The sequence below is a fragment of the Musa acuminata genome, chromosome BXJ1-1 (genome assembly GCF_036884655.1).
Source record: "Musa acuminata AAA Group cultivar baxijiao chromosome BXJ1-1, Cavendish_Baxijiao_AAA, whole genome shotgun sequence".
Taxonomy (NCBI): Eukaryota; Viridiplantae; Streptophyta; class Magnoliopsida; order Zingiberales; family Musaceae; genus Musa; species Musa acuminata.
The window spans coordinates 12,917,349-12,941,050 of record NC_088327.1 but is presented as its reverse complement, the minus strand read 5'-3'; the positions used below and the strand labels follow the sequence as shown (position 1 = coordinate 12,941,050).

Here is a 23,702-nt window from a genome sequence, read left to right as displayed (position 1 = left end):
AAGTAGAAAACGGTGTAGAATAGTCATAGATGATTGCTACTAAATAAACGAAATACAAATTATCATAAGCGAAGAGTGTACGAGAATAATGGGTCGTAAATTATATATATAAGATCATTAATTTTCTTTATAAATCAAGATATCTTGGGCAGATATTTGATTTATTTATTATTTTCCTTGTAATGATTTTTCAGTTACCTCTTTCAAATTTCAACTTTGCGTCATTTATTTCTTGAATTGGTTTAAGAGATTTTAATTAGAGCATAAAATATATTTGGTGAAGACGAATGCATTAAGAAAAAGTAGGTGAAGGTCATTGATAGCTTAGCTATGTGCTTTGTGTACAAACATTTGGTGGTAGTCTTTGATTACCATTCGATTCGGGTTGCGGTAGTTCACCGATTTCAAATCAAATTAGAATTAGTCCTATGTTTCGATTTTTTATTTTGAAAACTAGGAAACGATCGTTTGGTCAAACATGGAGTCAAAAGTTCTACTTTGTTCATGGAAACAAAATTAGATGTGGAATCTGATGAATACGGGGACTCCCTGCGTCGTCACTGCAGACGCACGCTTTATTTCTATAGCAATTCATCGCTGCCTTTGTTGCCCAAGAAGCATCAACCTTTATTATATATACGAACGAAGCCCAGGCGTTGCTGCCTCTCATACCGAAGAAGGGAGAAGAAGAAGAAGAAGACAATGGCAGCGGCGGCAGGAGAAGTGAGGCTGATCGGGGCGTGGCCGAGCCCGTTCGTGCTGCGCCCGAGGGTCGCCCTGAACCTGAAGGGGGTGGAGTACGAGTTCCTGCAGGAGAAGTTCGGGGAGAAGAGCGAGCTGCTTCTGAGATCCAACCCTGTGTACAAGAAGATCCCCGTCCTCCTCCACCACGACAAGCCCGTCTGCGAGTCGATGATCATCGTGGAGTACGTCGACGGGGCCTGGGCTAATTCCGGCCACGCCATCTTGCCGGCCGACCCCTACGAGCGCGCCCTCCACCGCTTCTGGGCCGTCTACATCGACGACAAGGTTCGCATGCCTCCATCAATTTCTGACCTCTGTTTTCTTGGTCTATAAATTTTCTACGATCATCGACATGAATGATGATGACTGAATCCTCTGCACGCAGTGGTTCCCGTCAATGTTCGGCATCGCAAAGGCTGAAACAGAGGAGGCCAAGGCCGAATCCGCAGAGCAAGCGTGGGCCAGGCTGAAGCTGCTCGAGGAGGCGTTTGAGAAGCTGAGCAAGGGCAAAGCCTTCTTCGGCGGGGACATCATCGGTTACGTCGACATCGCTCTCGGTTCCTACCTGGGATGGGCGAAGGTGATCGAGCAGATGACCGGCCTCAAGTTGTTCGACGAGGAGAAGACGCCTCTGCTCGCGGTTTGGGCGGAGAGGTTCTGCACCCATGAGGCCGTGAAGGAGGTGATGCCGGAGACGGAGAAGCTGATGGAGTTCGCCAAGATGCGTCTGGGGAAATAGAAGGAGTCTCCTGCAAATTAAAGACAAGGAATCGTGGTGGTCACTTGGAGTGGCTTCAGGATCTCGCTGTTGTGGTGAAATCTATAGAGAATAATGTCACCGACGGTAGTTTTCCGTGAGGTGGCCTTTGCGTGTTTGCTCATGATGTTGTGTTGGTGATCAATAAAGGATACCACCATCTTGTTGGATTCGATGGGCGATCTCCAAACGTTGCTTTGACGTTTTTGTTCTCATAGGTTATCATTGATAGCAGATAAGATTTCTCAAAATCCTCTATTCTGTTGAGGGAAATCTTTCCTCGTAATCTGTATAAATAGAAGAGAGACATGTTAATGCAACATAGTATCAGAGTAGTGAAAAATAGCGATGCTTCCCCTTTGCCTCCGGCCGCCACATTCCTAAGTGGCTGCGTGCACGATCTCAAGCCACCGCAGTCACTCACCTCTCACCTCCTTGATACTGTTGTAGCATCACTGCATAGCTTCTCCTTTGTTGCTTTGCATCGATCCAAGATTGATATCCTTGATAGGAGCACCATCTTACGGGGGCATGATAATCTGTATAAATAGGAGAGGGACATGTTAATGCATTTAAGCTTATTCACTTTTTCAATAAAGTTTCTTCAATAATTCTTCTTATCTTTTATTCTTTTCAACAATCATCACAACTACCGATCTTTCGAATGTTAATGACGAGGCCGACAACTGCTTTTGACAACCACCATTAACACCACAATCGATCCATATATTTCGATCATTGTCTTGTTATTTTATCTCACTTCCCACCATTAAATACGAAGTCAAACTTTGCTGTGTCATAGTAGAGTTCGAAGAGGAGAAGAGGTAACAGCTTGAAGTGGAGAAGAGATTCCGGAAGTGAAACTTATCATGGGGTGGGGATAGCGCTGGCCCACTAGGGAGTGGAGTATTAGTTTTTGCAGCACGAGTTTGAAGAGCGAGCTGCTTCTGCGATTCAACACCGTATACAAGAAAATCCTCATTCTCCTCGACCATGATAATATTATAAATTAATTTATAATGATTACCTAGATAGTTATTATGTCCTAAGTAGTTATAGGTATATTCTAAGTAGTAACCAATGATCTAGAAGTTATAGGATAGTTCGTATACCTAATTCAATAATGGGTGACATGATGGAGTGAGATAGTTATCACTAGGTTCTATAGATAAGACTATAGTTCACGAAGCAAGATAGAGTATGTGCACTTGGGAATATTTTATAAGTATTATATGTCTTAGCTATTGTTTAAATACTACATCGATTTTCTTGATTGAAAGCATTCTTTTTAATTACATCATAGTATTATATTTTATTATTTCCTTGCTCTTCCATCCTCAACATTTGTGGTATTAGAGCAAAGTTTTAATCTGAATTAGATATTATGGCTTTCAATGATAATTCTATGTCTCAACCCTTTATTGTCATCTTCTTGGACAAATGCTATGAATTTTGAAATATTATGATGAAGACTCTATTCAAGTCTCGGGATCTTTGGAACTTAATAAAGAATGGATATGCAGATCCAAATAAAGAAGCCAAGCTGAGGGAGAATAGAAAAAAAACTAAAAGGCATTGTTCGTCATTTAACAAGTTGTACATGAGATAATCTTCTCAAGAATTATAGCAGTGACAATCTCAAAGCAAGCTTGGTTGATATTTCAAAATGAATTTCAAGACTCATCAAGGGTGATTATGGTAAAACTTTAAACCCTTCATCATGAGTTTGAAATGTTAGGTTTACTACACTTAAATAAGGGATTTATTCGATAATACAAAAGTCATCTTTAAAACAATAAAAATAATTACAAAAAAAAAAAGAACAATGATAACAATAGCAAATGTAAGGATATATATATATATATATATATATATATATATATATATATATATATATATATATATATATATATATATATCGCGAGTCAAAGGTTCTTCATTGTCCATGGAAACAAAATTTGATGAAGCCGACAATTATGATGACATCGCTTGCGCCAACAATGAATGCGGGGACTCCCTACGTCGTCACTGCAGACGCTTTATTTCTATCGCAATTCATCGCTGCCTTGTTGCCCAAGATGGACAGCAGCTTCCAAGAAGCATCACCCCTTATTATATATACGAACGAAGCCTAGGCGTTGCTGCCTCTCATACCGAAGAAGGGAGAAGAAGAAGAAGGCAATGGCAGCGGAGGCAGGAGAAGTGAGGCTGATCGGGGCGTGGCCGAGCCCGTTCGTGCTGCGCCCGAGGGTCGCCCTGAACCTGAAGGGGGTGGAGTACGAGTTCCTGCAGGAGAAGTTCGGGGAGAAGAGCGAGCTGCTTCTGAGATCCAACCCTGTGTACAAGAAGATCCCCGTCCTCCTCCACCACGACAAGTCCGTCTGCGAGTCGATGATCATCGTGGAGTACGTCGACGGGGCCTGGGCTAATTCCGGCCACGCCATCTTGCCGGCCGACCCCTACGAGCGCGCCCTCCACCGCTTCTGGGCCTTCTACATCGACGACAAGGTTCGCATGCCTCCATCAATTTCTGATCTCTGTTTTCTTGGTCTATAAATTTTCTACGATCATCGACATGAATGATGATGACTGAATCCTTCTGCACGCAGTGGTTCCCGTCAATGTTCGGCATCGCAAAGGCTGAAACAGAGGAGGCCAAGGCCGAATCCGCAGAACAAGCGTGGGCCGGGCTGAAGCTGCTCGAGGAGGCGTTCGAGAAGCTGAGCAAAGGCAAAGCCTTCTTCGGCGGGGACATCATCGGTTACGTCGACATCGCTCTCGGTGCCTACCTGGGATGGGCGAAGGTGATCGAGCAGATGACCGGCCTCAAGTTGCTCGACGAGGAGAAGACGCCTCTACTCGCGATTTGGGCGGAGAGGTTCTGCGCCCACGAGGCTGTGAAGGAGGTGACGCCGGAGACGGAGAAGTTGATGGAGTTCGCCAAGATGCATTTCGGGAAATAGGTTGTGAGAATTGATTCAGTTATCATAGGCTAAATAGTGACCAATGATTTAAAAATTATAAGATAGTTTTTACATTTAATTCAATCATGGCTAACGTGATGATGTAGTTACCACTAGATCCTATAAAAATCATAGTTCATGAAACAAGATGATATATGTACTTCAAAATATCTTATAAGCGTTTTTGTCTTATCTCTTATTTAAATACTATAATAATTTTTTTGATCGAAATAATTCTTTTTAATTACATCATAGTATTTTTTTTATCGTTTTCTTATTCTTCTATCCCTAATATTTATGGTATCAGAGCTAAGTTTTAATTTGAACAAGGCATTATGGGTTTCGATAACAATTCCATGACGCAATCCCTTATTCCCATATTCTCGAGTAAATACTATGAATTTTGGAGTATCAAGATAAAGACTCTATTCAAGTCTCAAGATCTTTGGGACTTAATAAAGCATGGATATGCAGATCTAGATGATGAAATCAGGTTGAGGGAGAATAGAAATGACTTAAAGGCATTGTTCTTAATTCAACAAGCTGTACATGAGATAATCTTCTCAAGAATTATAACAACGACAATCTCAAAGCAAGCTTGGTTGATATTTCAAAATGAATTTCAAGGCTCATCAAGAGTGATTATGATAAAATTTCAAACCCTTCGTTATGAGTTTGAAATGTCAGATCTAGGTCTATTGTACTATTTTCTTGGGTTGGAAGTAAAGCAAAGATCATATGAAATTTTTATTTCACAAAGAAAGCATGCAATGGATCTACTAAAAAATCTAGCATTATTAATTACAAAGCTATAGCAACACCCATGAATGTAAATGAGAAATTGAAACTTGAAGATGGTATATGTTTGACAAATGCAAGATACTATAGAAGTTTGGTTGGAGGTTTGATTTATCTAACTAATACTCAACTAGATATTGCCTTCTCTTTGGGTGTAATATTCAAGTTTATGATAACTGAGGACAGATAGGTCTAATATATATGATAATTGAGGGCAGATAGATGAGGGACTATAGTTATATGATAACTGAGGGCAGATAAGTCTAATGTATTAGATCTCCTGTACTATTTGGGGACTTTGGATAACGCAACTCACAACCAGCTTGATATTGAGCCTAAAGGATCACACACATACGGTGGATAATGTAACGAATAGAGATATCTGATAACCCCCTATTTTAATAGATCATTGGGAGAGACCCAATAGAGCTTAAAATTATTATTAAGATGGGGATCTAATATCTATTAAGCTAGGGGTAATTGGATAAATATTTAATACCCAATAAGAATGATCCATTAAGGTTAATTAAAAGAGAATATATAAATATGAGTAATGCTAGACCCCCTTTATCCACCACTGTTCTCATCTCTTCTTCACTTCTTCCTCCAATCGATTACCCCCTTTCTACCGTGAGAGGACTATAAGAGGGGTTGTTTCCTCCTTATCTACTACTATGTGGTGGTGTGTGATCACGAGGAAAGAATGTGCTGTGTGAGGAGGTGCGTCATTGCAACGTTCATCATGTGAATCACTATTATAAAAGGAGTTGATGAGAGCTCCTTCATTCACGCACTAGGATATATGATTTTAGGGGATACCCAAGTTCTCTTAGGTAAGAACGTCTTACACCTCTTATGTGGTTTTTGTCATTTTGAGTTTTACATTCCTGTTCATCGCACGATAATCCGATAAAATTATTTTGGAAAACTAGTTTTGTTTTTACTTTTCGCTATACATGTGATACTATCTAAAGTTTTTTAATAAAGTGCTCAAGCCGTATGAATGGAGTTGACATAGAAAATGAAATATGGAGCGGAGTCATGAAGCTTTCCTTGAACAAATGTCATGAACACAAACTGTTGTAGAGGAAAAAGCAAGATCATATTGTTCTATAGGTCCCTCATTATGATAGAGTATACTCATCCTACATAGTGCCAAAGACGAAGGGAGCTTCGAGGCACATGCACCTTATCTTGGTGAAGCTTTTGGTGGACGAACTAAGGTAACTCATCTTACGAAGGTGAAGTTGGGGTCAGAAGGCCTTAACAAGGGGTAAGAGGATGCAGAGGTAGGTACTCTTGAAGAATATATCATAGTGTTATCATTCGAGTTATCATGAAGGAAGTGATATATAATAGAGATTATGTTAATGGGGGCAAAGGCCCATGATCTAGACAATGATGCATAAATTTCAACAAAGATGATGGATTTCGGGAGCTACTATCTGATGGACTATCCTAGAGTTGTACTTCATTCAGGTGTGACTCAAGAGTGGGTGGACGAAGGTTTGCCAAGGGAGCGAATAGAATCGGAGGTGGTAGAGGCCTTATGATGTGTTGGTAGAAGCTACACATGGAGAGATCATGGTCCGAGTTCGTCCCACAATGATCATAATACAATAGAGATGTCACTAGGATGTGACATAGTGCAGCGGATCGTGGTGGAACAGTTTGAGGTAATGCAACACATATGAGATAGGTCTGACGAGGGACTATGTCATACAGAGGTATGATCAAGAGTTATTGAGAGCTCCACTTTGATGAACAACACGACGATAAGAACGACTATGAATTTAAGGAGCGAATGTCATAGTACCGCAGAGGCAGGTCTTTCGTGCATGTATCAAATTTTGCATCGAAAAGCATTGGTCATTAGCATATGAACGTTGTGTACTACTAATGAGGAATTTCAAATGCAAGTACTAATAAGTCTCATGGGATAAACTTAATCATATAAAAGTATAATCAAAGTGGTTGGAGAGTTAGACTACTCTAGAGCTCATATTCGCTTAAGGGAGCTCAACAAGTTAGAGGATAAGGTCGAGTAAACAAATGTTACTACCAATGAAGGTAAGAAGAACATAATCGGTATGAGCCCTGCAACATGATGGTAGAGGTGTAGTTTGTCTTTCCATTGATCAAGGGGAACTGCTTGGAGAATATAGAAGTATTGAAGCATGTGGTCAAAATGAGCGAGAAAACGACGACGAGTTCAAAAGGACTTAGCCACCCAAAAATAAACATCGATTAGAATGGAGATGGACTCTGAAGAGTGTCATAGTGTCATAGAGGTGGATCTACCGATCGTAAAGAAAGAGATATAGGTGCGAGGTGATAGATAATAGGGTCATGAGCATGACAGCACTATAATACTACAGAGGTGGGACTTCCGTGGAATCATTGATCCCTTGCTCTTATGGAGTGAGAGTGCTTGATCGTGAAAGGGGCCAAAGATGTAGAGAATGTAGAGACAAACTCCAAGTACTGAGATAAAACTGAAGGGCATAGGTCAAAAAACTTCATAAGACCAATGTCAGCGAGTTTCTCATTAAGATAGTTGAAAGTGGAGGACTTTGGGTCAATACAAGAGTACTCGACCAAGGAATGAAGTAGATAGTAAGTGATACTATACCTTTGCTACTTAGAGGAGTAAGCGAAAGATGTGTTGGAGAAGATGGTATAATCCCAAAGACGACCAAAACTATTAGAGACTTGCTCTAAGTTATGGTAAAATCTTCTTGCATTCCTGAAGTTCGATGGAAATGAGGAGGTGAATCATAATAGCTAACTCAACATAAGAAGTGTAAATACTTTGAATGCTTTGAAAATTGGAGCAAAGAGCAGGTAAAGACTAGTAACTAGCTCAAGAAATGGAGAACAATCCTTGAGGAGGCAAGCAAAGTCAAATAACCTTTGCCTTCTCAACTCTTAAGAGAATGGCCGAAATCGAGTACTCTAGTTCTCTTATTTATTCAATATAGGAGCTTTGCAAAGGTTCAAAAATCTTTCGAAGAAACCTAATGAAAGATAATAGTTGTCAAATCCTCACCAATGATGATCGGTGCTATTAATAGTACATTGTCCACTTCATTTCCCAACATAATGTCAATCGAAAATGAAAGTGATACAAACCTACTTTGAAGTGACAACTAAGTGAAAGAAGAATCAATGAACAAATTTTACCGAGGAAGGATCATAAAAGCTTCAAAGTTTGAAAAACAATGCTCATTAAAGCTCTAACAAGCATCCACCTAGTTCAAGTGATATAAGGCATTTGAGAGACTAGCACATAATAAAGAATGTCTTTTTCTTTATCTAAATATCTATAGGAACCAACAATGATTAACATAACTTAATTGACACCACACTAGAGTCATAATCATTAGCGAGTTGAAGTAGCATAGCTGATTAAAGTTTGACTACTCAACAATAATGGCAGAGTGCAGTTGGGAGCCAAGAGGCATACTGTAGTTGGAGCAAAAAATTAAAGACTCAACAAATGCGAGAAGATGCAGCATCTGCAAAAGCTTCAACCAGGATATTAAAGGAATAAGTGGGGGAGAATGTCACGGAAAAAATGTAAAGGAGGTATTTAATGTAATGCTCATATATATCTATATCTTTTAATTTTGTTCATGCTTTGCATAATATGTAGAGGATTGACAACAAGCTTAACAACCCATTTTAGTTAGCTTTGATGGTCATTTTGGACTTATAAATAAAGATTGTATCATGTGGGCACTTGTGGGCATTTTAATTTATAGTGGACCATCATTAATCATTTGTTGTGCAACCATTCAGAGCTTGTAAAGTCTATGGTTGTAATTGCATTAGCTATAAAGTGTTTGCTGAAATGGTTACTTGTGGATCCCGAGTGAAACACTTTCTCTAATCCGTTTTCTCTTTTGTAGATCCTAAGAGACTATAGAAAGTTTCAAGGAGGTTGACATTTGTGGACAGACACATAGAGGTAACACATGACTTAGGCAAAGCTAGCTAAGTCCGTGATAAAATGACACCCCTTTTATCGTCCTCTACTTACGACACGTCGCATGGGGTCATATGGATCAATTGTCATGGGCCACAAAATGATGTATGTGTTGAGAAATCTTGGGGGCGATATCACATGTGTAACAGAAGAATAAAAACAAAATCCTCTATTCTCAAAGAGATGTTCGTCGTCGTGCGAAGATTGGTACGTAAAAATCCGTGAAACTTAAAACTATGTATAGAGTATATTGTATTACCTAGGGAGATCGTATATCCCTGAATCCTTACAGATCTCTAGGAGAGGGTGAAGGAGGTCAAGCGTCCTCCTCTCTAGCAGTGATCCACACAGCAAGGTTGCAACGATGCTCCTCAAAACTCCAAACCTACTCTGAGGTGGAGATGGGGAGGAGAATAGGAGAGGCAAGCAAAAGCTCTAGCCTATGAACAACTGAATCCCTCCTATTTATAGAGGTCCCTTGTCAAACCCTAATGAATCCTTCCCTATTGGGTATTGGATCTGCATCCAATTACTCAAGCCTCTTAGATTAGTGGATCTCTATCCAATAATCTCTTATGGGCTTTTATTAGATCTCATACATAGGATCCAATAATTTAAGGGCTTATTGGATATCCAATAAGATAGGAGCTCCGACGAATATCTCATATTCGAACCTCTACTCATCGCAATACCTACCATATATGTGTAACCCTCTAGGCCCAATATCGAGCTGGCCGTGAGTCATACATGTTAGAACTCCTTTTGGCCTAGTGAATTATTATATCTATAATAATTATATTGACTCATCGATTGTGGACGTACTAGGCCACTACGCCATAGTCCCCAAACAAACAGGGGAATCCAATCCATTGGACCTGTCTGTCCTTAATTATCATGTACCTATAATCCCTCATCCATCTAATATCCTAGAGACTATATACCGAGTATGGTGCTGTCAGACCCATATGGTTTTTACTCGAGTCTCGCTCTAATCGGATTCTTCCGGAGAACTCTTTCTCTCTCAATCCGAATGACCCTAGCTAGGGATTTGTCTGAGCAAGAATACATGGAATATTTCTCTTATGACATCGAGAGTGGATGATCCTCTATCGACACTCAATAGCCATCGTAAGGTCGACTACCACTCCCACTGACCGACTGTACTAGATTTGAGATATCTAAACCTATAAATATGGTATCAAAGAATGAAGCACTCATACATGACATCCTTGGTGTCTCAAGTCTAAGGACCATATACACTACTGGGACTATGAAATCATTATCTGACAATAAGGCATCATCAACCATCCAGCATTTCGTAAGCGGATCAATCAGTGAACTCATTCTCTAATGAGCACCTGTACTGTATCCCTAGTATCCCCACACGAGCAGCTATGAAACCAGCTGAATCCATCATATGGATGGATATAAAGCACTCCAGTCTGTCCGGTTATCTCGATATCCCTCTCGAGTAACCTATGACCGGGATTATTTAGGATCTGTGTTTAAAGGCAAATCTGTCTCATTATCGTGATCTCATCACGATCCAATTCTCATTACAATATATATATATATATATATATATATATATATATATATATATATATATATATATATATATATATATATATATATATATATATATATATATATATATATATATATATATATATATATATATATATATATATGCAATAGTCAATATAAAGTGATAAATGTCAAAATATAAAAAGCAAAAAGATTCTGTGTCAAGTCACACGTGCCATCACTCACGTGATTAGTTTGCTGGGCACTTATAACTAGTAGTATGAATGAGCTGCTTGTCAATTACAACACTCCTTCAACTTCTTAGGTATAAAAATCGCCCCCTGATGTCAATTACGACACTCCTTCACTCCTTCAACTTCATAGGGGTTGGGTTAGGAAATTCCCCCTGATGTCAAACTTTTGTGCAGGACTCTCAAGGAGACTACAGCCTACCCCAACTCTCAAAGGCCACCATGAAACCACTTTGGCCAATGCATTCCCAATAACGACTTCCTTGCTCAAACACTGAAAGGGCCACATGGATGATTATATGCCTTTAGGATTAGATCGAGTCATATCGACCATTCGTTGATGGCATCAAAGTATCACAAGGTACAAACAAAGTTCATTGATGAGGAGAAGATGTCTCTACTTGTGGGGTGGATGGATAGGTTCTACGCCCACGAGGCAATGAAGGTGGTGATGTGAGAGCTTGAGAGGTTAGAGGAGTTCACTGTGATGTATGTCGCCATATCCAAAGCACCTCCTACATACTAAAAAAACCTTTATGATGACCACTATATATATATATATATATATATATATATATATATATATATATATATATATATATATATATATTACACTTATCGATAATATATTAATAATATGTTACACTTATCAATAAAGGATTTCTTTGCTAGAAAATGTGTGTTTGAAAGAAATTTGATATTTTATAAAAAAAATTACTGTTAAACTTTTATCCAATAATGATGTATTCTTTTTTTATCACCTTGGTAAAAGTACTACTTCACCACTATGCCCACCCTCTATCATTAACACACGAGTCGTCAGCTCCATTTTTGCCATGACCTTCATTTTGCTCCTTTGTGCAATTACTATTAAATTGTTACCACCAAGTCGCTCTCCATTGGCCATTCAAGGTGGAATTGACGACAATAGTGAGGACGAAGAGCTCGCTATTACTAGTGAGAAGAGGCGAGACAATAGTGACGAAGATAGAGGAGGTAGCTAGTTGAAAGCAAGGTGGTGATGGTGTTTGGCAACAATTTGTTAGTAGTTGAGAGCAAAAGTGGTGTGGAGGAATATTTTCATTAAAAAGATAAAAAAAAAAGCGATGTCATAAAAACTAATTAAAGAAACATCATCGGATATAAGCCCAATAATAAATATTATTTTAGATAAAATATCAAAAGCAAATCACTACATAAGAAAATGGAAGAGAAATATAGAACAGAGTTGTGTTAGATAATAAATTTATTTTATCTTAATAAACAAACTCAATCAATGTTTCAAAAATTTTAAATTAAATATTTGATTTATTATAATATCATAACAGGGATTAAAAAAAAGTATAGAAAAAAAAAGAAACAGGTAGCTGAGGAATATAGAACGACAAGCAATACTATGCCTCGATAAAGCTAAGCTTGTACACATTGGATTGCACAACTTATGCAAGACTACAAATCTGTCAATGTGGCAAGATAATATTAGATAAGGCTAATTGTTTCTTATTCAAAGTAGGCCTACTATGACACCACACCCCATGCATATTGTCATTTTGATAAGGAGGAATTTCGTGCATTAATTAATATAAACTATTTATTTTAAATTTTCAAAATTATATGGATTTGTGAATTTTGATTATTTAAAAAACTTGTTATTTATTTGTTACAAAAGAATAAAATATTTGAACGAAAACTAATTTCACCAAAGAAAAAATCTTTACTATAGACAAATATCCTTTTGTTTCTAAATATTTCTAGGAAGTATGTCTTTTTGGGATTGACATTCAAAAATAATTATTTTTATATTAAAAATATTAATATTGTGAGATGAAAAGAGATGAACTAAAAGATACTTCAAATTAAAAAAGTCATGTAAGGTTGAATTGGTGTATATATGATAACCCTCATTAATTTGATCCAAACTTGTCAATATTTGAATTCTGACATATTACCATAGTCAGGAGAATAAAATTTAATCTGAGTGAGTCAAAATACAAAAAAGGTTGAACTAGTATTATATATATATATATATATATATATATATATATATATGTATATATATATATATGTATATGTATATATATATATATGTATATGTATATATATATATATGTATATGTATATATATGTATACATGTATACACATATATATGTATACATGTATATATATATATATGTATATATGTATATATATACATATATATATACATATAAATATAACTATATAAATATATATATATATATATATATATATAAATACCTGTGAGTAGATCCGTAAAATTTTTTATGTAACTAAGTTTGAAGCCTTAAAAATAAGAAAAACATAATTAACTCATAGGAAAAATACAAATTCCCTCTTGATATCACGAGCTATCAATTGTATGAGAAGACCAATTTCCCCAGACATATGTAACTATCTAAAACGACCTCAACAGAGATAAAATTATCAAATCTTAATTGATTTTTCTTTTATAAAAAAGTAAAGAAAACATAATTAACTCATAGAAAAATATATTAGAAATATTCACACGTGTTATAAGAAAAGAGATGAACTATGAATGTAGTTCCGTACGCTTAAGGATTGAAAGACTCAAATTATACATATTAAGTTTGACCCATTGTTTCAAACTTAAATAAAGGATTTACTTGACAATACAAAAGTCATCTTTTACACGAAAAAAAGAAAATACAAGAATAATGATAATAAAATCCCATGCAATAACAATAGCAAGCGTAAGGATAAGGTGTGTTGCATCAGACAGGTGATATCCTGCGAGGACGTACAGGAAAAGTCAAACCCAATTCTCACCCTGTGTGTGAACGGTGAATACAAGACGACGTAGAATCGGAGGCTCCGCATCCTACTCTCTTGTGGGCCGTGCGCTGCAGCTGTTCTCCTGTTGCTGATATGACATTATAATGTTCGTCAATATTTTAATGGACTTAATAGATGGTTGATTATATATATATATATATAGAGGTGTCCTTTGGTCAAACAGGGAGTCAAAGGTTCTTCAGTGTCGATAGAAACAAAATTTGATATCGGATTTGACTCCCTGCCAATGAATCCGACAATTATGGCGACATCGCTTGCGCCACCAATGAATACGGAGACTCTCTGCGTCGTCACTGCAGACGCTTTATTTCTATTGCAATTAATCGCCGCCTTGTTGCCCAAGGCAGAAGCTTCCAAGAAGCATCACCCCTTATCCTATAAACGAAGCATGGGCGTTGGTTGCCTCTCATACCAAAGAAGGGAGAAGAAGAAGAAGGCAATGGCAGCGGCGGCAGGAGAAGTGAGGCTGATCGGGGCGTGGCCGAGCCCGTTCGTGCTGCGCCCGAGGGTCGCCCTCAACCTGAAGGGGGTGGAGTACGAGTTCCTGCAGGAGAAGTTCGGGGAGAAGAGCGAGCTGCTTCTCAGATCCAACCCTGTGTACAAGAAGATCCCCGTCCTCCTCCACCACGACAAGCCCGTCTGCGAGTCGATGATCATCGTGGAGTACGTCGACGGGGTCTGGGCTAATTCCGGCCAGGCCATCTTGCCTGCCGACCCCTACGAGCGCGCCCTCCACCGCTTCTGGTCCGTCTACATCGACGACAAGGTTCGCATGCCTCCATCAATTTATGACCTTTGTTTTCTTGGTCTATAAATTTTCTACGATTATCGGCATGAATGATGATGACTGGATCCTTCTGCACGCAGTGGTTCCCGTCAATATTCGGCATCGGAAAGGCTGAAACAGAGGAGGCCAAGGCCGAATCCGCAGAGCAAGCGTGGGCCGGGCTGAAGCTGCTCGAGGAGGCGTTTGAGAAGCTGAGCAAGGGCAAAGCCTTCTTCGGCGGGGACACCATCGGTTACGTCGACATCGCTCTCGGTGCCTACCTGAGATGGGCGAATGTGATCGAGCAGATGACCGGCCTCAAGTTGTTCGACGAGGAGAAGACACCTCTGCTCGCGGTTTGGGCGGAGAGCTTCTGCGCCCACGAGGCCGTGAAGGAGGTGATGCCGGAGACGGAGAAGCTGCTGGAGATCGCCAAGATGCGTCAGGAGAAATAGGAGTCTCCCGCAAATTAAAGACGAGGAATGTATTGAGAATTGATTCAGAGTAAATGAGGCCGTGAAGGAGTGCATGTTTGTTTTAAGTAGTGACACGTGATCTTATTAGTAGTGACGCATGATCTTATAGGATAGTTTCTATAACTAATTCAATCATATTTTATAAATAGAATTATAGTTCATAAAGAATGAAAAATATGTGTAAGAATATCTTATTAGTGTTTTATGTCTTACATTTTGTTTAAATATTATATCAATTTTTTTGATTGACAGTATTTTTGGAATGGCTTCAGGATCTTATTGTTGTGGTGAAATTTGTATAGAATAATGTCATCGACAATAGGTTATGGCCTTTTTGAGTTTCCTCATTATATTGTGTTGGTGATCAATAAAGGATACCATCTTGTTGGATTCGATGGGCGATCTCCAAATGTTGCTTTGACGTTTTTGTTCTCATAGGTTATCATTGATAGCAGATAAGATTTCTCCAAATCCTCTATTTTGTTGAGGGAAATCTTTCATCATAATCTGTATAAATAGAAGAAGGACATGTTAACCTCATAATCTGTATAGATAGAAGAAGGACATATTGATGCAACATAGTATTAGAGTAGTGAAAAATAGCGAAGCTGCACAGCTTCTCCTTTGTTGCTTTACATCGATCCAAAATTGATATCCTTGACAGGAGCATCATCTTGCGGGGACATGATAATCTGTATAAATAGGAGAGGGACATGTTAATGCATTTAAGCTTCTTTACTTTTTCAATAAAGCTTCTTCAATAATTCTTCTTATCTTTTATTCTTTTCAACAATCATCAGCACACAATTACCGATCTTTCGAATGTTAATGACGAGGCCGACAACTGCTTTTGACAACCGCCATTAACACCACAATCGGATCCATATATTTCGATCATTGTCTTGTTATTTTATCTCACTTCCCACCATTAAATACGAAGTCAAACTTTGCTGTGTCATAGCAGAGTTCGAAGAGGAGAAGAGGTAACAGCTTGACGTGGAGAAGAGATTCCGGAAGTGAAACTCATCATGGGGTGGGTGATCCCGTACGTGGTGAGGGTGGGGATAGCGTTGGCCCTCTAGGGAGTGGAGTATTAGTTGTTGCAGCACGAGTTTGGGAAGAAAAGCGAGCTGCTTCTACGATTCAACACCGTATACAAGAAAATCCTCATTCTCCTCAACCACGGTAATATTATAAATTAATTTATAATGATTACCTAGATAGTTATCATGTCCTAAGTAGTTATAGGTATATTCTAAGTAATAACCCATAATCTAGAAGTTATAGGGTAGTTCCTATACCTAACTCAATAATGGGTGACATGATGGAGTGAGATAGTTATCACTAGGTTCTATAGATAAGACTATAGTTCACGAAGCAAGATAGAGTATTTGCACTTGGGAATATCTTATAAGTATTATATGTCTTAGCTATTGTTTAAATACTACATCGATTTTCTTGATTGAAAGTATTATTTTTAATTACATCATAGTATTATATTTTATTATTTCGTTGCTCTTCCATCCCCAACATTTGTAGTATTAGAGCAAAGTTTTAATCTGAACTAGACATTATGGCTTTCAGTGACAATTCCATGTATCAACCCTTTATTGTCATCTTCTCGGGCAAATGCTATGAATTTTGAAATATCAAGATGAAGACTCTATTCAAGTCTCGGGATCTTTGGAACTTAATAAAGAATGGATATACAGATCCAAATGAAGAAATCAAGCTGAGGAAGAATAGAAAAAAAAGACTCAAAGGCATTGTTCGTCATTTAACAAGTTGTACATGAGATAATCTTCTCAAGAATTACAGCAGCGACAATCTCAAAGCAAGCTTGGTTGATATTTCAAAATAAATTTCAAGACTCATCAAGGGTGATTATGGTAAAAATTTAAACCCTTCATCATGAGTTTGAAATGTCAAATCTAGGTTTACTACACTATTTTCTTAGGTTGGAAGTAAAGCAAGGATTAGATGGAATTTTTATTTCACAAAGATCATAGGGGTTGGGTTAGAAAATCCCCTTTGATGTCGACCTTTTATACAGGATTCTTAAGGAGACTATACCCTACCCCAACGTAACCTCGAAACGACCTTGGATACTTAATGGGCCACCATGAAACCACTTTGGCCAATGCATTCCCAGTAGCGACTCCCTTGCTCAAACACTAAAAGGGCCACCTGGATAACTATGTGCCTTCAGGATTAAATCAAGTCGTATTAGTTATTAGTTTACGGTATCAAGGTATCATAAGGTACAAACAAAGTTCATCAATCAAGAGAATATGCCTCTACTTACGAGGTGGGTAGATAGATTCTACACCCACAAGATAATGAAGGCGATGATGTCAGAGCCTGAGAGGTTAGAGGAGTTCGCTAGGATGTGTCGCCATATCCAAAGCTCCTCTTACAAACTAAAAAAAACTTTATGATGGCCTATATATATATATATATATATATATATATATATATATATATATATATATATATATATATATATATATATATATATATATATATATATATATATATATATTACACTTATCAATAAAGGATTTCTTTGCTAGAAAATGTGTGTTTGAAAGAAATTTGATATTTTATAAAAAAAATTACTGTTAAACTTTTATCCAATGATGTATTCCTTTTTTTATCACTTTGATAAAAATACTCCACCATCGTATCCACCGTTGATCACCGTTGATCATTAACAAATTATTGTTGCCTCCTTTGTGTTGGGAAGAAACCTATTAATGCAGAATAATTCTTTTCCCTCTTTGTGTATCAAAATAGGTTCCTCATCAAAATATCAACTTGATATCAAAATGCTAAATCAATCAGCACAGCATAAACAATAGAGCAATAAATCAATCACATAGTGAGACTAAATATTTTTTACGTGGAAAACCCAATGTGGGAAAAACCACGGGACCATAGTCCACCTCAAACTTCCATTATCAATAATAATGATAACAGGTTTACAGTAGGTCTTCTCTAGAATAACTAGAGGATCAGAATAACATCAAGAACATAGATCTTAATCACATAGGTGGATCTCCTCCAAAGAGAATTCTAGGTCTCACAAAGTGGATATCGTAGGAAAGTACCTTAGAGAGGGTAAACTGCAGATCAACACCGTTAGGATTGTAGAGTTTGCTGCAAGGATTCTCCACATAAAATTTGGGCCGAAACTGACAACGTTTGGCCACCGATCGTCAAGCAGAAAAACTCAGACACCTTACTTTCTCTCTCTCTATTTCTCTCTCCTCTTTTTCTCTGCACGCCGCCCCACGCTGCACGCTCTTACTCTAATCTCACCCTAATTTCGTTCTCTCTAATCTCCAATTAGTTGATTTGGGCTTATGGCCCAAATTGTCCAAGCCCACATATGGACTGGACCCAACAATTCTCCCCCTCCAGCTCATATGGTGGGCTGTACCAAGCCCGCTCTTCGCCTACATGCTTCAAGCTTCTCCTTAGGCAAAGACTTTGTCAACATATCTGAACCATTATCATTGGTATGCACCTTTTCCAACTGTAATTCTTTCATCTCAAGCACATCACGAATCCAGTGATATCTCACATCAATATGCTTGGATCTAGAATGGTATGTTGAATTCTTGGAGAGGTGAATAGCGCTCTGACTGTCACAGTAAATAATATATCCTTCCTGTTTCATGCCCAATTCCTGTAGAAACTTTTTCATCCATAAAGCTTCCTTGCAGGCTTTAGTAACTGCTATGTATTTTGCTTCTGTGGTTGATAGAGCAACACACTTCTGTAAATTAGACTGCTAAGAGACTGCTCCTCCTGCAAATGTCATCAAGAATCCCAAAGTGGACTTCCTGGAATCAGTATCACCTGTCATGTATGCATTTGTGTACCCTTCTAACACAGGTTCATCATCACCAAAACATAAACACAACCTGGAAGTACCTCTTAGATATCTTAATATCCATTTCACTGCTGCCCAATGTTCCTTTCCAGGATTTGAGAGAAATCGGCTAACAACTCCAATTGCATGAGCTATATCTGGCCTAGTACAAACCATAGCATACATCAAACTGCCTACTGCAGATGAGTAAGGTACTCTGGATATTTCTTCTTTTTCTTTCTCACTTGTAGGACATTGTTTTGAACTCAGCTTGAAATGACCTGCAAGTGGAGAACAAACTGCTTTGGCTTTACTCAAGTTGAATCTTTCAAGAACCTTTTCAATGTAAGTCTCCTGAGATAGTCAAATCTTCCTTTTCTTCCTATCACGAAGAATCTTCATGCCAAGTATTTGTCTCACCGATCCTAAGTTTTTCATGGCAAAAGACTTACTTAGCTCTCTTTTTAGCTTTTCAATTTTTCCAACATCATGACCAACAATCAACATATCATCAACATATAGCAGTAAAATAATAAAATCATCATCTGAAAATTTCTTCATAAACACACAATGATCAGATGTGGTTCTATCATACCCTTGGCTCATCATAAAGGAATCAAACTTCTTGTACCACTGTCTAGGTGCCTGTTTGAGTCCATATAAGCTTTTCCTAAGCTTATATACCAGATTTTCTTTTCCCTTGACTTTGAAACCTTCTGGTTGCTCCATGTAAATTTCTTCTTCTAAGTCACCATGAAGAAATGCTGTTTTTACATCAAGTTGCTCTACTTCTAAATTCAAGCGGGCAGCCAAACCAAGAACAACTCGGATAGAGGACATTTTCACAACCGGAGAAAATATTTCTTCAGAGTCAATACCTTTCTTCTGACTGAATCCTTTCACAACTAGTCGTGCCTTGTATCTTTGTTGTGAGCTATTGTTTTCAGTCTTTAATTTATAAACCCACTTATTCTTGAGAGCTTTCTTCTCTTTCGGCAACTTTACCAAGTCATAGGTGTGGTTCTCAAGCAAGGATCTCATCTCTTCTTGCATGGCTTTAACCCACTCATTCTTATTCTCATGTAGAATAGCTTCTTGGTAAGTTTTTGGCTCTCCCCCGTCAGTAAGCATAACATACTCATGTGGAGGATATCTGGTAGAGGGTTATCGTTCTCTAGTAGATCTTCTCAATGGAATCTTAACTGGTGGTGGAGGTGCCTGTTCAGTTGGTTCAGCATCATCAACTGTAGGTGTATCATCACTTACATTCTCACCATGATCTTCTTGTTCATCTCCCCCATTATCATCATGAACCACAGGTGAAGGAACTGGACCCAAACTCCAAGGAATATAAACAGAGGTTTCTGGCTTCTCAACATTATCACCATCATCAAACAATTGGTCTTCAAGAAACACAACATCTCTGCTTCTAATAATCTTCTTGTTCACTGGATCCCATAATCTGTATCCAAACTCTTCATGACCATATCCCAAGAAGATACATGCTTTTGCCTTATTATCAAGCTTGGACTTCTCATCTTTGAGAATATGAACAAATGCTTTACACCCAAAGACTCTCAAATGATTATAAGATATATCTTTTCCTCTCCATACTCTCTCTGAAACATCACCTTGCAGAGGAACTGATGGAGAAAGATTTATCAGGTCAACTGTAGTTCTCATAGCCTCCCCCCAAAATGACTTTGGTAACTTGGCGTGGGAAAGCATACACCTAATCCTTTCTTCAATGGTTCTGTTCATCCTTTCTGCCACACCGTTCTGCTGAGGAGTTTTAGGAATTATTTTCTCAAGCCTGATACCATGGAACCTGCAATAATTCTCAAAAGGACCCCTGTACTCGCCACCATTATCTGATCGAACACACTTTAGCTTTCTGCCAGTTTCTTTTTCAACATTGACATGAAACTCCTTGAAAGCATCGAGTACCTGGTCTTTAGATTTCAAAGCAAAAGCCCAAACTTTTCTAGAATGGTCATCAATAAAAGTAACAAAATAAAGAGCACCTCCAAGAGTTCTAGTTTGCATAGTACAAACATCAGTATGAACTAAATCAATAACATCAGATCTTCTAGATGATGGATATGTCTGAAATGCAACTCTATGTGTTTTTCCAGCTAAGCAATGATCACAAGATTTAAGAGATGTACCTTGCAACTCTGGTAAGAACTGCTTTCTAGCAAGAGTTTGAAGTCCCTTCTCGTTGATATGTCCAAGCCTCTTATGCCAAAGATCTATACTTTCACCTTTTCGAATTGCATTAATCTCTCCTTTGTGTAGCTTAGCTTCCATGACATAAAAAGAGTTAATCTTCTTTCCTTTTGCCACAATTAGAGAACTTTTAGTGAGTTTCCATTTACTTTCACCAAAATAGTGTGCAAAGCCCTCATCATCAAGTCTGCCTGTAGATATCAAGTTAAGACGAATATCTGGAACATGTCTTACATCTTTGAGTATCAATTTGCTCCCAATACTGGTCTCCAAGCAAATATCTCCAATACCCACAATCTTAGATGTACCATTGTTTCCCATTCTGATATTACCAAAATCACCAGCAGTGTAAGATCTAAAGAAATCACCATGAGAAGTGACATGAAATGAACCACCAGAGTCAATTACCCAATTACTGTCCTGAGCTACAAGGCTAACACAACCTTCATCACAGACAATAGTGATATTACCTTCAGCAGCAACTGTATTGATCTCTTTATCATTTTTCTTCATTTCATTCTGTTCTCGCTTCCAAAACCTACACTCTTTCTTCATGTGACCTGGCCTATTATAGTGAAAATATTTGATATCTCTTCTAGACTTGGATCTTCCTCTATAACCATATGGATTTTTGCTATGACTTCTTCCACGTCTTTCTTGTTTTTCAGTAACAAATGCACCAGAAGAAGATTCACCATGTTCTTTCCTTCTTGCATCTTCATTTAGCAAACTGTCTTTAACCATATCTATGGTTAAAGTCCCCTCTGGCGTGGAGTTACAAATAATCACCACATACGTTTCCCAACTTTCTGGTAAAGAGCTGAGAAGTAATAATCCCTGCATCTCATCATCTATATTCATTTTCATAGCAAACAACTTGTTTGCAAGACTCTGAAATTGGCTTATGTGCTCAACAATGTTACTACCATCTTTATACTTCAAATTTACAAGCCTTCTGAGGAGAGAAATTCTATTTCCCACTATCTTTTTCGCAAAGAGATTTTCTAACCTTTGCCAAACAATATCAACTCTGAATTCATCTGAAATATGCTCATGCAAGTTTATATCCATCCATCTTCTAATATAGGCAATAACTTTTCTATGTTGAACTTCTCATTCTTCATCGTCCATAATAGAAGGTTTATCTATAACCTTGATAGGCTTATATAAATCTTTGCAATAGAGCAAATCTTCCATCAGACGCCTCCAAGTGGAATAATTTGATGAGTTCAATTTAATCATACCATCTGACTCCATTTCAATCACACAAGAAAACTAGCACCAAACAACCCGATGCTTTGATACCACTTGTTGGGAAGAAACCTGTTAATGCGGAATAATTCTTTTCCCTCTTTGTGTATCAAAATAGGTTCCTCATCAAAATACCAACTTGATATCAAAATGCTAAATCAATCAACACAATAGAGCAATAAATCAATCACACAGTGAGACCAAATCTTTTTAACGTGGAAAACCCAATGTGGGAAAAACCACGGGACCGTAGTCCACCTCAAACTTCCACTATCAATAATAATGATAACAGGTTTACAGTAGGTCTTCTCTAGAATAACTAGAGGATCAGAATAACATCAAGAACATAGATCTTCATCATATAGGTGGATCTCTTCCAAAGAGAATTCTAGGTCTCACAAAGTAGATATCGTAGGAAAGTACCTTAGAGAGGGTAAACTGCAGATCAACACCGTTAGGATTGTAGAGTTTGCTGCAAGGATTCTTCACATAAAATTTGGGCCGAAACTGATAACGTTTGACCACCGATCGTCAAGCAGAAAAACTCAAAAACCTTACTTTCTCTCTCCTCTTTTTCTCTGCAGCCGCCCCACGCTGCACGCTCTTACTCTAATCTCACCCTAATTTCGTTCTTTGAGCTTATGGTCCAAATTGTCCAAGCCCACGTATGGATTGGACCCAACACTTTATTTTGCCATTGTTGGGAAATCATTGAGGGGGCGACATCATATGCGCAGCGGAAGAACAAGAAAAACAAAAATCCCAGATTCCCAAAAAGATGTTCGTCGTCGTGCGAAGATTGGTGCGCAAAATCCGCAAAACACAAAACTGCGTATAGAGATTGTGTTACCTAGGGAGATCGTATATCCCTGTTTCCTTGCAGATCCTTAGGAGAGGGTGAAGGAGGTCAAGCGTCCTCCTCTCTAGCGGTGATCCACACAGCAGGGTTGCGACGACGCTCCTCAAAACTCCAGGCCTACTCTGAGGTGGAGAGGGAGAGGAGAATAGGAAGGGCAAGCAAAGACTCTAGCCTATGAGGCTGTGAATCCCTCCTATTTATAGAGATCCCGTGTCAAAACCCTAATGGGTCCTTTCCCTAGTGGGTATTGGATCTGCATCCAATAAGACAAGGGCTCCGTCGGATATCTCATATCCGAACCTCTACTCATCGCAATGCCTACCATATGTGTGTGACCCTCTAGGCCCAATATCGAGCTGGCCGTGAGTCATACCTGTCAGAAC

At 38.3% G+C, this 23,702-nt stretch overlaps 3 protein-coding genes across 3 annotated transcripts; all 3 read left to right on the top strand.

The window, feature by feature from the left end:
• Window positions 1–650: 650 nt before the first annotated feature.
• On the top strand, window positions 651–1,676 carry LOC135674489 (glutathione S-transferase U17-like). Its single transcript, XM_065184408.1, has 2 exons — window positions 651–1,029; window positions 1,130–1,676. Exons 1-2 carry the CDS (start codon window positions 703–705, stop codon window positions 1,481–1,483), a joined length of 681 nt encoding a protein of 226 aa, XP_065040480.1. The 5' UTR covers window positions 651–702; the 3' UTR covers window positions 1,484–1,676.
• Window positions 1,677–3,640: 1,964 nt separating this feature from the next.
• On the top strand, window positions 3,641–4,548 carry LOC135674483 (glutathione S-transferase U17-like). Its single transcript, XM_065184398.1, has 2 exons — window positions 3,641–4,009; window positions 4,111–4,548. Exons 1-2 carry the CDS (start codon window positions 3,683–3,685, stop codon window positions 4,462–4,464), a joined length of 681 nt encoding a protein of 226 aa, XP_065040470.1. The 5' UTR covers window positions 3,641–3,682; the 3' UTR covers window positions 4,465–4,548.
• Window positions 4,549–14,234: 9,686 nt separating this feature from the next.
• Window positions 14,235–15,357, top strand: LOC135674473 (glutathione S-transferase U17-like). The gene is made up of 2 exons (XM_065184376.1): window positions 14,235–14,627; window positions 14,729–15,357. The coding sequence occupies exons 1-2, from the start codon at window positions 14,250–14,252 to the stop codon at window positions 15,080–15,082; spliced, it is 732 nt and encodes a 243-aa protein (XP_065040448.1). The 5' UTR covers window positions 14,235–14,249; the 3' UTR covers window positions 15,083–15,357.
• Window positions 15,358–23,702: the final 8,345 nt, after the last annotated feature.

What these genes read in the sequence shown, in the direction of transcription:
- LOC135674489 (XM_065184408.1), top strand. Translation starts at nt 703, where the DNA reads ATGGCAGCGGCGGCAGGAGAAGTGAGGCTGATCGGGGCGTGGCCGAGC. An exon ending in CCGTCTACATCGACGACAAG is followed by an intron (nt 1,030 to 1,129) that starts GTTCGCATGCCT and finishes CTCTGCACGCAG; the next exon opens with TGGTTCCCGTCAATGTTCGG.
- LOC135674483 (XM_065184398.1), top strand. Translation starts at nt 3,683, where the DNA reads ATGGCAGCGGAGGCAGGAGAAGTGAGGCTGATCGGGGCGTGGCCGAGC. An exon ending in CCTTCTACATCGACGACAAG is followed by an intron (nt 4,010 to 4,110) that starts GTTCGCATGCCT and finishes TTCTGCACGCAG; the next exon opens with TGGTTCCCGTCAATGTTCGG.
- LOC135674473 (XM_065184376.1), top strand. Translation starts at nt 14,250, where the DNA reads ATGGGCGTTGGTTGCCTCTCATACCAAAGAAGGGAGAAGAAGAAGAAG. An exon ending in CCGTCTACATCGACGACAAG is followed by an intron (nt 14,628 to 14,728) that starts GTTCGCATGCCT and finishes TTCTGCACGCAG; the next exon opens with TGGTTCCCGTCAATATTCGG.